Genomic DNA, 16,144 nt, shown 5'->3' on the forward strand with positions numbered 1-16,144 from the left:
GTACATACTATTTTTTTTCCCCTCAATTGACCTCCTTGTATAAAAGTTTTTCATAGATATGCCATGGGACATTTAGCACATGGCTATCGCTGTCAGCCATCTTGGATTGATTATGTCATCAAGCAATGAATATTTGGAATGCAAGATAGTAGCCACTGTTACAATCAGAGCTGGGTAGATTACTTACAAATAAAAATGAAATAGCATCTTGTACCATAATGATGTAAAAAAAAATGCAAAGAGTAAGAAAACTTGTTGCATTCATTGTAATTTACAACATGAAGTGCATTAAACATTATATTACATCAAGATTTCCTAAACTAGGGTTCATAAAGGAACTGCAGGGGGGTTGTGAGTTGAAAATTAATAATTTTAAAACAAACTCCTTTTCGAGGAAAGTCTCTTCACTCTGCGGCCATATTTGTAACGCCTCCGGGCAGCTCGTACAAGACTTAAACAATCTTAATGAATGGGGGAATCCTGAAATCTTAAAAACTGCCTGCTGAGCTCACAATTAAATTACATATGTCAAAACAGCAACAAAAATCTGAAATTAATTGCCCCATGAATGTTGTTTCTTATGCTCAAATAGCGTTTAAAAAGCTTGTTTTTCAGGCTAGACCAGCCAATGCGCACATGCAGTCATAACGTGCTTATACTGCACATGTACTTAAAGCAAATATATTTGGTGGATGAGGTTTAGATGACAAAAAGTTTTGGAATGCCTGAATTACATGTAACTAAGAAATAACATAAACATGTGCATTTGAATTAGTTATAATTAATAAGACATGATTAAAAAACCTACAGAGTAATAATTCAAATAAAATGAATGTGTTCATCAGTAGTTGATGCAATGTTGAAACCCTTCTTAAACCTGAAATGATTTTTGTAAATCCAGTGGTCAAATGCCGTCGCCACCTGGCTAATGACTGATCTTTGTGTGAATGTCCACAAAACTGGACTATATATACATATCTAATATGTATATAATCAGTAGGCTATTTTAGAAAGGAAAATTTAAAAGATGCAAAAGAGAAATTAGGGAAAATCAATGGATTATGAATAATATATTGCTATTGTGTGAATAATATGTAATCATGTAATCCATAAAAAAGTATCTGTAGTCTGATTACGAGTATTTTAAAATGTAATGTAATCTAATTACAAGTACTTAATTTTTTGGAATCTAATTACATAATCCAGATTACATGTAATCAGTTACTACCCAGCTCTGGTTATAATATTGCTGTCAATCTACTGACACTGCCCTCAAGTGGTTTGGAGAAAATTACCATGATAAATATACCCTAAATGGAGTTAAATTAACTGTCCACAAATGTGGACACCATGCATGAAAGGGTTAAAAGCATTATTTTTGTTTTTAGATTGCAATGTTACAGTGTTAGAATGTAATTATATTTTAACCCATATAATATATGCATGCTTACATTCACTTTATTTGTTGAATCCAAATCCAAAATACCAAAATATATACCGTATACCGCAAATCAGGCAAAAAATACAGAGATATTAATTTTTGCTCATATCGCAAATGTGTCGGTTGTGAAAAGGGTCCATCCATGTAGACACTGGTAGACACAGTAGCAATAAATGTGATCATATTAAACAATAGAGTAAAATAATGTTCGTCGCTATAATGCAACACGTTTTTTAATACATTGAGCCCAAATAATGCCTTATTTTATAAATGCCTGTCTGGCATAGGCCCATCTACCCTTGAGAGACCCTGACCCTCCAGATGCCCTTTAAAACACCCCCTTTGGTGCTTGTATTTCTGTTTTCAAGAACGTCAGATGCTGTTTTCAGCGCAGTGTGCAGCGAAACAATAAAGGTCAAACTGATGTCTCTGAGGGCAGACATATAATTTATGATGGATCATGCTGATCTTCTCGTAAATGCTGATCTAGGTACAGGTTTCCTAATTTAAAATCTCGCATCACGCTTGGAGAAAACTACAAAACTGCCCTCAGATCAGCAAATTCATGAGTAAAGTCCAACCTTTAGCCACATTTACATGTGGACCATGAATAAAAGACAATTTTTGCAATTTTATGTCATTTCTTTCTTTCTTTTTTTTTGGTACCTTAAAAAGCTTCTGACTTCTGGTAACGTGCATATTGTATTTCGATTTGGCCTGGACAAGCATGTAGGCAAATCAATCAATGGCTTATCAAATTTAATTTTATTCACACTTCACAAGGCAGAACATTGAATCACATGAAAAAAAAACAACAACTGGCAACAACTTGTAATCACTTCTCACTGTTCAAAATCGTTTTGAGGGGACAGCCATTTGTATTCGTGTCTAAAACCACAGTGGATGTTTTCGAGTGCACCCATTTTATCCCATAATGCACCGCAGTAACAAGTTTACAACCAATGTACACTTAGAAAATACCCATAGTGCTGATGATTTTTGCTCCAAACGTCCATATTACTGTCCTCACCTGGGGAAAATTTAGAGGACAGGTTCTCTAATCTGAAGATATTAAACAAAATTCATTTTTAGTGGTAAAAAATTAACTTCACTCTCTCATTTACACATCAAATTGCATTCAATACCATTAACAGATGCATGCTACAAACCAGATGAAGATGATTTGGCAGGTTTTTCCCACCAGCACAACATTCTCATTAATCTCAGAGATTCTCAGAAATCTTAACTTTTGATATGATTTTAGATGATAGTTGTTCTAAAGTCATTTGTAGTATTTAAACTGTAATATTATATCTTAACATTAAACCATATGTAATCAATGAAAACATCACATAATCATTTCTTATGTTCTGTAAAATTAATATTTTGTAATGATGAAGCACTACACCATTGATATTTTTTGGGATCATACCTATTTTAACTTGAGGCAACATGAACAGGAACAAACCAGTGCAAAACCAAATGTTCAATGACAGAAGGAAATGAGAAACAATGCATTGTTTTCAATGGTATGTTACTGTTAGAATTTGGCTTAGAAGTTTTACAGTGTGTAATGCAAAGATTTAAAAGAACTAATGTGATTCAAGCAGAGTTCATTTGAACCTACATATTACTGTCTAATTCAGAAGGAATAATATTGTTAATATTGTTAAACAGAAAAACAGAATACTGATGGGATACATTCATCACAGCTGTAGACTTTCACTCCTCTGTGACAGCATACTGATCATCAGTCTGAACTGTAAAACACCCAAACTTGGAATAAGTGACATTTTAATAAAAGTTAACAACGACAGATCAGATTAAACTCATCTGTAGAAGAACAGATGAGAAAGAGAGAGATCTCACCATGAGCTCTGTAGCATTTGACTCCCAGTATGATGGACACTAGCAGATATGGAGAAGCTGCCAGCAGAAAACTGAGCAGTTTGAGAATTGATGATGGAGCTTAAAAACATGAAATACAATCAGACAATTTCATGAACATCAAAACATGTTAGACCTATCTAAGAGATTTAATAGGACTTGTTGTTTTGTTAAAGTATACAAATTTAACAAGATACGCTGATCTTAGTGAGCAGTAATTCTTCCATGAATGTAATATGGAGTTGATTTGTGTCTGAATTTAACGCTGAATTTAACGTGAGAGTGATGTCAAGAAGAGATTCTCACTCTCACCTGATACGGTCAGTGTAACTTCATCACTGGTGTGTGAGTATCGTGATCCTTGGGTCTCGTTTCCAGAACAGCTGTAATTACCCGTGTGAGATTCATTAACAGAACTGATTCTGTATTCCTGTGATTGACTGACATGAATCACTGAATCATCTTTATTCCAGCTGTAGATCCAGCTGCTGACGTCTGTCTCCTGAATGTGACAAGTGAGTGTGACCGTCTGTCCTCTGAACACACGTCCATCAGGCCGAACCCCCACTACAGGCTTGGGTCTCTCTGCAAAGATCGCAGGACACACTTCACATGTTTGAAAAACTTTCATCAATTCTAAATGACACTAGGCTTTATAAGATTAACTGGATTTTAAATGAACTGACTGCACATGATACTTGATGCTTGTTGATAGATTATATTAATTTGCATAATATTATAGCAACTTCAAAATTAGACTGCCAGTTAAAAAAAAACTCCACAAAATAGCACTTACCTCTTACTGTTAGCACAACTCTGTGACTTTGAATTGTGAAGTACTTCCCTTTTCGTGCACTGCACGCATACTTTCCTCCATAAGAGATATCCACATTACTCAGTATTTCCATTTCATGACCCGTTTTTATTCTTTTAAAGTCTTTGTACCAGAAAATTGTCCATCCAGTTGACTGTCCCACGTCACAGCTCAGAGTAACTGTGTCTCCAGTGAACACTGAACTCTGGGGCTTTACAGTTACTTTGGGTTTGTCTGTAAATATTTCACAATTTTAGAGTTAATGAACAGCCTTCAGTCCCTGTGTATGACTACTTACGACAGGGGTTCCTAAACTCGCTCCTGGAGCCTCCCCAACACTGCACAGTTTGCATGTCTCTTTTATCAATCACACCTGATTTAACTCATCAGCTCATTAGTAGAAACTCCAAGACCTGAAATGGGTGTGTCAGACAAAGGAGACATGCAAAATGTGCAGCGTTGGGGAGGCTCCAGGAACGTGTCTGGGAACCCCTGACTTACGACTTCTATCATTTATCTTAAGGTGTAAACTTTTCGACACCTTTCAGCTTATTTCCTGTAATTATAGGCAGATGCTAGATGTGCAATATGTGCTATATAAATGTTACTGTGTAACATTTATAAGTGTGACATAAGTGTAAATAGCAAAAAAAATAAAAAATATTTGCACTGTGTAAACAGTAGTTAGATAATATTTGCATTTTCTTAATTTTTATGTAAAATAAACGAGTGCATTGATCCATAGAAGTACACAAAATACCTTTTGTATATTTGTAATACCTTTAAAAACAAAACAAAATTAATATGCAACATTCACTTTTTAATAGTTCAATCAGAACAGATTCTAAAACACTATAGGCATCATACACTTGTTGACTGTGTAAATAGTTACAAAGTAAAAATGAATATGAGTTACGTAATCAGATTACTTTTTTCAAGTAACTAGTAAAGTAACACATTACTTTTAAATTTACAATGAAATATCTGATGTACTTTTTCAAATAAGTAATGCAAGATACTTTGTTTTAGCATTTATTCACTGACATCCCTCCTGTCCTCAAGTTGAGAGAAATTGGGAGTGACGTGCAAAGTCAGAGCCACTTACTTCAGGCTGAGGCTTATTAATTTCACTTTTGGTATGAAAGGGCCCGTACAGTTGTCAAAAATATAACTTTTGGGTTATTTGTTATTAAAAAACAAATAATCAAGCCCAGTCTAGGTGAGGAAAAGTAACCCAAATGTAACATAATATGTTACTTTCCATAAAAAGTAATGAAGTAACACAATTAGTTATCTTTTATGGAGTAATGCTAATTTTTTTTTTTAGTTTTTTAAACTTTTAAAAGTTACAAATTTAAAAGTAACTGTTATGTATTAAAAACATTTAAAGAAGCATTTTTTTTTAGGCTACTCTTATCTGCCAAAACACAGATTCCTCAGGCGACAACTTCTTATGCAAAGACTTATGTGAGATTGGGGAAGGCATTAGTAAGTTTGATTGAATTTATTCATTTATTTACAAAGAAACTATTTTAAATTTATTGAAATAACCTACATTACATACATTACTGGCATATTTACTTTTGAGTTGAAAATATCATTAATAATAATAATAATAATAAAAAAAAAATTGGTAACACTTTATTTTAAGGTGTCCATAATACAGAGTAATTACCTAGTTAAGTACTTATCAGAATCAGAATCAGAATGAGCTTTATTGGCCAAGTATGTTTACACATAGGAGGAATTTGTTTTAGTGACAGAGCTCCACAGTGCAACAGAAAGACAGCAACAGGACAAGACACAGATATTAAGGAAGGGGGTATAGCTCAGTGGTAAGGGGGGAAGTCGTGGCCTAATGGTTAGAGAGTCCGACTCGTAATCGTAAGGTTGCGGGTTCGAGTCCCCGGCCGGCAGGAATTGTAGGTGGGGGGAGTGAATGTCCAGCGCTCTCTCCACCCTCAATACCACGACTGAGGTGCCCTTGAGCAAGGCACCGAACCCCCAATTGCTCCCCGGGCGCTGCAGCATGGCTGCCCACTGCTCCGGGTGTGTGTTCACGGTGTGTGTGTGTGTGTGCGTGTGTGCATTTGTTCACTACTCACTGCTGTGTGTGTGCACTTGGATGGGTTAAACGCAGAGCACCAATTTCGAGTATGGGTCACCATACTTGACAATACGTCACGACTTTTTTAAAATAATAATATCCAAATATCCAAATAAGCAATGTACAAAACAACAAAAACACATTATATAATATAGACAATTATGTGTGTACAGGTCTGATATGTGCAAATTTGAAATAAGTGTGGTGAATAAATAATGTATAATAGAGTTGTGTGTTCCGCGTTTACTGTCAAGTGTTCATGAGATGGATTGCCTGAGGGAAGAAACTGTTCCTGTGTCTGGTCGTTCTGGTTCTCAGAGCTCTGTAGAGTCGACCAGACAGCAACAGTTCAAAGAGGGAGTGTGCTGAATGTGAGGGATCCAGAGTGATTTTACTGATGGAGCTGTCTGAGTTTTGCAGTGAACCATGGTTTGTCATTGTTGTAGGTTAAATGAGTCCTGGAAGGAATGCACATGTCCTCACAGAAACTGATATAAGATGTTACAGTCTCTGTGAGCTCGTCCAGATTGGTGGCAGCAGCTTAAAAAACAGTCCAATCAGTGAGGTTGAAACAGGCTTGTAAATCCCACTCTGTTTCGTTAGTCCCATCTTTTAACAGATCTTAATACAGGTTTTGCAGATTTAAGTTTCTGCCTGTAGGTTGGAATAAGATAAACCAAACAGTGATCAGAGAGTCCTAAAGCTGCGCGTTGGACAGAGTGATATGCGTCCTTTATTGTTGTGTAACAGTGATCCAATATATTACTGTCTCTGGTGGGACATGTGCTGTCCTGTCTGTATTTTGGCAGTTCGCAGGAGAGATTTGCTTTATTAAAGTCCCTAGGAATTATTAAAACAGAGTCTGGGTGTTGTTGTTCTGTGTCTGTGATCAGATCAGCGAGTTTCTGTAAAGCTGTGCTCATGTGCACTTGCGGTGGAATGTAGAACTCCCGCGGAGAACAGAACGGCTTGCAGTTAGTGAAGAGCGTTTCTAGATCTGAACAGCACATCTTCTTTAACACAGTTACATCTGTACACCACCTCTCACTGACGTAAAAGCACGTCCCCAGGGCTCTCAAGTTATAGCGAAAGTTTGGAGTGAGATTAGGGGAGGGGCAACGCAAAGGGTAGGAGTCACTCAAAGGGGAGAGGCAAGTCAAAGGGGAGGAGCAACTCAAATATTTACAGCAGCCAAGTTTTTGCAAGCAGTTCAATTTGACTTATTGTTCATTGTATTTATGTATTTAAAAATACAAATGTATCAAAAATAAAAAGTACACATTTCAGCTTATGCTTCTTTTTTTCTGTTGTAAATGTTTGTTGCACATTTTGATGCCTGATGACGTAGAGGACTCCCACATAAAGCACTGTCATGATAGATAATAGTGTTTCATCCAGAGTCAAACTGTACCTAGTTTTGGTTTTGTTCAAACCCATCATGGAATGCACACTGCATCTGAATTTGAGTGGGGAAGCCAGTGCTTTATATGGGAGCCCCCTACCCCTGTCATCAAGGCATCAAAATGTGCAACAAACACAACAGAAAAAAAAACTAACTGAAATGTGTACTCTCTCTCTCTCTCTCTCTCTCTCTCTCTCTCTACCATGTAACATAAACCAACTCCCATGCCTCTTTGACATTCAGAATGGAAGATATCCCTCTTTGGATTTTGGTTGCTAAGGTGCTCGACAATGGTTGCTAGGGAGGACCTAGGAAGTGTTGAGGTGTAACAGCCCGGTTGAAGATTAAAGGATTTAACTCGTGCACTGATGTTGTACTGTCTTCCTTACTGTGTTTATTGTCCTTATAGACTTCACAACACCGTAAGAGCTAGAACAGATGAATAAACAATATTGGAAATTGTAATGAATTGACATTCATAAAATAAAACAATCGACATCATAGCATCAAATTATGAAATTAATACTAACATTCACCCTAAACAACATAAAATTACTTGTAAATAAAACAAACACATGAAACAGGTGTAGAGTAAGTATACACTAAGTATATATACGTGTATATAATTGCATAAATGCTCTTGACTACCTTGTTCTCCTTTCCAACCAGGTGCCAAACAACAAAGTCAAAAAACAAAATACTGCAAAATAAAACAATCGACATCATAGCATCAAATTATGAAATTAATACTAACATTCACCCTAAACAACATAAAATTACTTGTAAATAAAACAAACACATGAAACAGGTGTAGAGTAAGTATACACTAAGTATATATACGTGTATATAATTGCATAAATGCTCTTGACTACCTTGTTCTCCTTTCCAACCAGGTGCCAAACAACAAAGTCAAAAAACAAAATACTGCAAAATAAAACAATAAACAGTTACTAAATGACTAAATTCACTTAAAAGTGTCCTTAATCCTTAATCTAACTCCGTGATCCATCTCCGTCTTTCGCGCGCTCTCCTGTATTTGCGATTTTTCCGTGTAGTGAGCGGGCTCTGAGCACTTCCGTCAAGCCGCCTTTCAAAATAAAAGTCTCTATAGGTTAAATAACTTAAAGAGTGCAAAGTAACATCCCAAAATATAATAAACACATAACTAATATTAAGAAAGGACAGAATCACATAATGTAAGAATAGTATATAAATCCTGGAAACTAATTCTAATAACTGAGGGTTATTAACACTCCCACCAATCACGAGCGACTATAAATTTCAAACTTTAGTCACGAATGATTTCTAACATATATCGCCAATGTTTAAGGCTAGATGTAAAAGTAAAACTGAAACATATTCCACTATGAATTGCTTAAATCAAAGGATATGTCAGGAAGTTCAGGCTGCCTCTAGAAGCAGGACAAGCTTCTGCACTGGACGCTCGACTACTGACGGTTTTTTCAGACGTTTACCATTCTTCCCCAGATTTCTGTCTCCAAAACGTATCTTCACTCTTCTCACCAAACCATCTTTGTCAACGACAGTCTCGATAACTTCTGCCAAGCGCCACTCATTCCTGGGTAGATCGTCTGCCTTCTCCAAGACTATATCTCCAGCTTGCATGTTCCTTCTTGGTGTAAGCCAGCATTGTCTTGTCGCAATGTTAGACACATACTCCTTGCGCCAACGTCCCCAAAACTGTTCCGCTAAGTATTGGACATGACGCCATCTCTTGCGAGCATATAAGTCTTCTCTGACAAACTTGCCAGGGGGTGGTAGGGCTTGGGTAGTTTTCAGGGTGAGGAGGTGATTAGGGGTTAGAGGCTCAGGACTGCAGGGATCACTTAAATTATCTACAGTGAGTGGACGGCTATTTACAATGGCCATGGCCTCATAGAAGAAGGTTCGCAGAGAAGAATCATCGAGTCTTCCGGATGACTGGGACAGAGTGGAACGAAGAACACTTCTCACAGTTCTAATCTGTCTCTCCCAGACTCCGCCGGTATGACTTGCATGGGGTGTGTTGAAGACAAAGTCACATTGTTTTTCTGCTAGGAACGTTACCAGGCGGTTGATGTCAATCTCTTTCATGGCCTTGGCAAGCTCGTTCTTGGCTCCAATGAAATTACTACCTTGGTCACACCTTATTTGACGAACTGCTCCTCTAATAGCGACGAAACAACGCAGGCCATTGATAAAGGCGTCCGTGGACATGTCATCCAGCATCTCAATATGGATGGCTCTGCAACAGAAACAAGTAAAGAGAAGTCCATACCTCTTGTACGATTTACGGCCTTGTCTGGTGATGAATGGACCAAAAACATCCATTCCACTGTACGTGAATGGAGGGGATGGATCTATACGCTCTGAGGGCAGGTTAGCCATTTTTTGCTCTTCTGTGGGTCTGCGAAACTTGCGACATTTCACACACTGTCGTACAAAGGATGCTACAGTCCTGTTTACTCCTGTTATCCAAAATCCTCTTGATCTGATCTCATTTATAGTCAAGCCTTTTCCTTGATGTGCTGTTTTCTCATGACAATCAGCAATCAGAAGTTTTGTAAGATGGTGTTCCTTTGGAATTATCACTGGATGCTTAACAGAGTTAGGGGCGGCAGCATCACAAAGCCTTCCTCCCACCTTGAGAAATCCGTCGTGATCAACGAAGGCGTCCAGATTGTATAGCCTATTGCTGCGCGGTAGCTGTTTGCCCTTACGGAGTAAGGCTATCTCTTCTGCATATATCTGACTCTGTAAGTCCTTGACGATGATACACTTAGCATCCTCACGTTCTGCCACTGTACTGTGGTCGCTTGACTTGTCCTTCCTGACACGACGAAGTAGACGTGCAACTGCTTGGATGACTTTGGACCATGAGGACAACCTGGTGAGACGGTTGGACAAGCAGGAATACTGTACTGTTTGCGTGTTCAGAGACTGAGCCTTCTTGACCTCCGGGTCACCGATTGGAAGTTGTGCGTTAATGTTCACAGGGGGAAGTATTTGCCGTTCCCACAAGATGTTTGGTCCTCTGAACCAGCGGGAAGTGACAAGATCATTAACATTCAGACCTCGTGATGCATAGTCGGCTGGATTTTCATCCGAGGGAATGTATCGCCACTGTTGAGGAGTTGTAGTGCGATGAATTCTCTGAACTCGATTCGCAACAAACGTGTGGAAGCGGCGAGCTTCGTTGTTTATGTAGCCTAACACTACTTGAGAGTCAGTCCAGAAATATGCCTCTGCATCTGCAAGGTGCATTTCTTCCTTCAACATATCGTTCACTGCAACTGACACAACCGCAGCAGTTAACTCTAACCGAGGGATTGTTGTGACCTTAAGTGGGGCTACTTTAGATTTTGCCATGAGCAAAGAACAATGGATGTCACCTTGTTCATTCTTGAGCCTAAGGTATGAGCACTGGCCATATCCTCTCATGCTGGCATCTGAGAAGTGATGAATCTCTCTCTTTGTGATTCTCCCAAACCCAGCAGGCACAATACAACGAGGAACCTGAATCTTCTCCAAGTTAAGAAGATCGGCCTTCCAATGCTCCCATCCTGGCTGCAAACTATCAGGTAAGGGATCATCCCAGCCCATGCCATTTCGGCACATTTCTTGAAGAATAGTCTTTCCTTTGAGCAAGAATGGTGCAAGAAACCCTAAGGGATCGAACAATGATGCCACAGTAGATAGTATACCTCTACGGGTTGCTGGCTGGTCTTTAACAATGATGCTAAATTTGAAATGGTCATGTTCCAGATGCCAGTAAATGCCCAAGGCTCTTTCCAAAGTCTGGTCAGTGAGGGAGAGATCGACAGTGGTAACGTCTACAGCACACTCAGAGGGCGGTATTGTCTCCAAAACTGCCTTGTCATTGGATACAAATTTATGCAGCCTTAAATCTCCTAGTGCACAAAGTTGGCGAGCTTCTCGAGCCAACTTGATGGCCTTCTCTGCAGTTTCAACACTGGAGACTCCATCATCCATGTAGAAATCTTGCATGATGAATTGTGAACCTAGGGGATACAGATGTTCACCTTCTCTTGAAAGATGCTTCAGTCCATAGTTAGCACATCCGGGGGACGACGAGGCACCAAACAGATGTACTCTCATGCGGAACGGTTGAGGCTGTGAGTTGAAATCTCCATTTCTCCACCATAGAAAGCGTAAGTAATCGCGATCTGCTTCGTCAACATGGAACTGGTGGAACATCCTCTCAATATCACACATCAGGGCTACAGGGTATTGTCTGAACCGCAAAAGAATGCCAGTGAGGCTGTTCATCAGGTCAGGGCCTGTAAGAAGATGATCGTTTAAACTGGTTCCCTTGTATCTGGCGGAGCAGTCGAAAACCACACGTAATTTCCCTGGCTTCTTCGAATGATACACTCCGTGATGAGGGACGTACCATTTTTCTCCTTCTTTTCCTTCATCAGCAACTACTTCTGCATCACCATTCTCTATTACATCCTCCATGAACTTGACATAATGCTCTCTGTACTCCTGGTCCTTCATTAATCTCCGCTTTAGATGCTGAAGTCTCATGACAGCAAGAGGCTCATTATTCGGAAGACAGGGTCTTTTCTTGAATGGAAGAGGCATTTCCAAGTGGCTGTCTTTATTCATCCTGATGTTTTCTTCCAGTTTGTTCAAGAACATAATGTCCTCTTGAGACACTACTCTTGTGTTTTCTTCAGTATCCTTGAAATCTGACTCCAGCACTTTGATCACATCAGTTGGCGTTACAGCAGGAATCTCCTTAATAGATACTCTGTGACACGTGGTAACACTACTTTGTGACTCATGATGTGTCAAGGAAGGGCCCACAATGCTCCATCCAAGATCCGTGCGAACAGCATATGGTTCGTTGTCAGCTCCAAGAATCACTTCTCTAGGGGCTAAAGCTCTGGAACAATTATATCCTATTAATAGACCAACTTCACAGTCTTGAAGTGGAGGAATTCTCTCTGTCAGAGGAGCAAGATGTTTCCAACAGCTGGCAGTCTCTCTGGTAGGGATGTGGGCACGATCCATAGGAATACATTCCTTAGTATATGCAGGGGGAAGGTCTAGTACTACTGTGGAATTAAAGCCCCTAACTCTAAGACCGGAAACTCTCTCACTTGATATCAACGAATCCTTCCCAACCATAGTGGTGAGCTTAAGTGTCACTGGGCATGAGTCAACCTTTAAACTTTGACTTACTGCATATTCAATAAAGACAGTGTCGCTTTGTGTGTCTAACAAAGCGTAGACAAGTGTCTCAGAGACTGGGTCATTTTGTGAGGACAACCACACTGGAACAATCATTGAGGTGTTAGCAGGTGTGCATCCAGTTTCTACACTTAAAGACATTGTGACCTTTTCATTTACATTCTCTGGGCCTTGAACAGAGGAGAACTTTACCTTACTAATGAAGCTGTCATCGTGCAAGCAGGTAGCATGTCTTCCCTTGCAGGTGTTACAGATATGTCTGGAGCGACAGTCTCTGGCACTGTGACCGAGCTTCAAACATCCGTAGCACAGCTTCGTATCCTTTATGAACTGTCTTCGCTCCTCAAGAGATCTTGCAGAGAATTTAGAGCAATCATGAATTTGATGTTCACTGCCTTGACAGAACAGACATGGTTTAGTGATTTTACCGGTGGGCTTTGGATTCTCATGCTGTGTGACTATCTTCGTATGGAAGACACTGGCCTTGTTCTTACTAACCTTGAGATAATGTTTCTCCTTATTAGCTTCAGAATCATGAAGGGCATGAAAGGAAGTGACGGGGTTACAGGCTACCTCAGCTTCAATGGACATGAAATGGGCAAATTCTCGGAAAGTTGGAAAATCTTGCGTTTCACTCAGCTTTTGTGTAGTTTGGCGGTTCCAGCGGCCAGCCGCCCAATCTGGAAGTTTGCTCACAAGCTTTCTATTCTCCTCACAGTCATTCAGTATTTCCAGTCCCTTCACATGAGGCATAGCGTCTCTACATGAATTCAGGAAATCTGAGAAATTTCTGAGTCCTTCAGAGTCTTTAGGCAAGATTCTGGGCCAGCTTGCGAGTTTCTCTCGGAATGCTCTTTGTATGATGAATGGCTGTCCGTAGCGATCTTGAAGTCTTTTCCACGCATCCTTGTAAGCTTCCTCATCGTTTCTGTAAAACACGCCTTCTAGAGATTTCAGAGCAGACCCAGAAACATACTTCTTCAAATAGTATAACTTATCTGCTGAGGAGATATGTCTCTTGTCGATGAGAGATTGAAATGAAGCTTTCCACTCTATAAAGTGAATGGGGTCACCCTTGAAAACTGTAGGCTCTGGCATGGGGAGTCTGTTTAATGTTATACTGTCTTGGACAGCCTGTGCAAGGTAAGACACATCAGCATTGGGGGTTGGCGATGATACCCTTTCATTGAGTGTTGGCTTAACTGAGGATGAATACACAGGTTTGTGTGTGGGAACGCTTACAGGCTGTAGCAACTCTTCGTTCTGGTTAGCAGAGTGAATGCTTTCTTCCTTGTCATACACTTCTAGTCTTGCTTTAGCTGCTCTTACCTCCTTTATTGCTTGTAATCTTTCAAACTCACTCCTTTGAGCATCCAGTTCTTTCCTTTGCTTCTCTTCTAGAAGTTGTATTTTTTCCCTTTGCTCCTTTTCCTCCATTATCGTTGCATATTCTGCTTCCTTTGCTGCAAGCTCTGCTGCTGCCTCTATTCGTTTAGCCATCAGGACGGAGTTCAGTGAGGGTTGACTTATGGGCGTACTCGACTTTGAGCTGATACGTGAAACCGTAGAACCGTAGATGGAGCGAGCATAATCTCGATCAAGCAATTCACGAAGATGCCCCCTTGCTCTCTCGCTGTCAAAGTCTCCATCCACACCAGAGATCCTCTCATAAGCGATCTTTACAATATCCTTTGTCACGGCATCGCAAGCATCAATTCTTCTTCTTGTATCAGTGGGTGGAGTTGCATGACTTCGAACCCTTATGTATGCATTCATCACTGTGTCTCTTTCGTTTTCCAATGTGTCTATAAGTGTTGCTAGTTGACTTTCAGGGATGTCTGTTTTCAGCTGCCCTCTTGCCTTTCGAGCCTCAGCCTTCCATTTTTCATATGCATGCATAAGCTTTCTCTCTGCCCTTTCTGACTCCTCTCTTTGATATGCAAGCATCTTTTCTGTTGGAATTCGTTCGCGGGCAGAGCGACGCACTTCATCTCTCCTTGCAACTTCAGATTGATATTCTATCTCATCGTCTGTTTCTTTGTTTTGTGCAACTTTAAATACTTCAATTTCCTTCACAGGAGTGCACAAATTTGATCCTTGGTCCGTCATCATTTACATCAGCAAATGGAATCAATGGGGGCAAGCTCTTACTGTAACAGCCCGGTTGAAGATTAAAGGATTTAACTCGTGCACTGATGTTGTACTGTCTTCCTTACTGTGTTTATTGTCCTTATAGACTTCACAACACCGTAAGAGCTAGAACAGATGAATAAACAATATTGGAAATTGTAATGAATTGACATTCATAAAATAAAACAATCGACATCATAGCATCAAATTATGAAATTAATACTAACATTCACCCTAAACAACATAAAATTACTTGTAAATAAAACAAACACATGAAACAGGTGTAGAGTAAGTATACACTAAGTATATATACGTGTATATAATTGCATAAATGCTCTTGACTACCTTGTTCTCCTTTCCAACCAGGTGCCAAACAACAAAGTCAAAAAACAAAATACTGCAAAATAAAACAATAAACAGTTACTAAATGACTAAATTCACTTAAAAGTGTCCTTAATCCTTAATCTAACTCCGTGATCCATCTCCGTCTTTCGCGCGCTCTCCTGTATTTGCGATTTTTCCGTGTAGTGAGCGGGCTCTGAGCACTTCCGTCAAGCCGCCTTTCAAAATAAAAGTCTCTATAGGTTAAATAACTTAAAGAGTGCAAAGTAACATCCCAAAATATAATAAACACATAACTAATATTAAGAAAGGACAGAATCACATAATGTAAGAATAGTATATAAATCCTGGAAACTAATTCTAATAACTGAGGGTTATTAACATGAGGTGATTCATGATTGGCTGTTTGCTGCCCATTTACCATAGTAGGTGAAACGCATGCATTTCATGGGACGTCCTGCTCCATAGTAAGTCAATGGGAAATTTTGGGCAGCTCCTGCCCCCCAGGAGTGCACGTTTTACCCCATTGTGAGGTATGTTCTTACAGAGCCTGCCAGCCTCTTCAAATGTGGCAAATCACAAGTTTCTGTGAAATCCTCGTTCTGAGCTATGACTCGTCAAAGTTTGTCGCAATGTTAAGTCTATGGGATTTTTGGCCGCTTTTTCGCCCCTGGGGCGAACACCGTACCCCCGATCGCTTCTAAAAGTCAAAGCACACCATTCCCGAATAATCCGCACGATTTGACGCCTCATTCGTGGGTCTGTGACAAAAGCTGCGGGAGGAGTTACGCGCCAAACTTT

General features: G+C 39.6%; 2 protein-coding genes across 2 annotated transcripts; both read right to left on the reverse strand.

Annotated features, from left to right (window-relative positions):
• Nucleotides 1-2,229: 2,229 nt before the first annotated feature.
• LOC306882862 (uncharacterized protein) lies at nucleotides 2,230-4,313 on the reverse strand. Its single transcript, XM_079437837.1, has 4 exons — nucleotides 4,125-4,313; nucleotides 3,641-3,913; nucleotides 3,311-3,409; nucleotides 2,230-3,201 (listed from the first exon to the last, which is right to left on the reverse strand). The coding sequence occupies exons 1-4, from the start codon at nucleotides 4,234-4,236 to the stop codon at nucleotides 3,164-3,166; spliced, it is 522 nt and encodes a 173-aa protein (XP_079293963.1). The 5' UTR covers nucleotides 4,237-4,313; the 3' UTR covers nucleotides 2,230-3,163.
• A 4,739-nt stretch (nucleotides 4,314-9,052) lies between these two features.
• Nucleotides 9,053-15,527, reverse strand: LOC306876726 (uncharacterized protein; the record flags this gene model as incomplete). The annotated part of the gene is made up of 2 exons (XM_079428094.1): nucleotides 15,347-15,527; nucleotides 9,053-15,127 (listed from the first exon to the last, which is right to left on the reverse strand). The coding sequence occupies exon 2, from the start codon at nucleotides 14,981-14,983 to the stop codon at nucleotides 9,053-9,055; it is 5,931 nt and encodes a 1,976-aa protein (XP_079284220.1). The 5' UTR covers nucleotides 14,984-15,127; nucleotides 15,347-15,527.
• Between the last annotated feature and the right edge of the window lie 617 nt (nucleotides 15,528-16,144).

The sequence above is a fragment of the Barbus barbus genome, assembly GCF_936440315.1.
Source record: "Barbus barbus genome assembly, chromosome: 2".
Classification (NCBI taxonomy): Eukaryota; Metazoa; Chordata; class Actinopteri; order Cypriniformes; family Cyprinidae; genus Barbus; species Barbus barbus.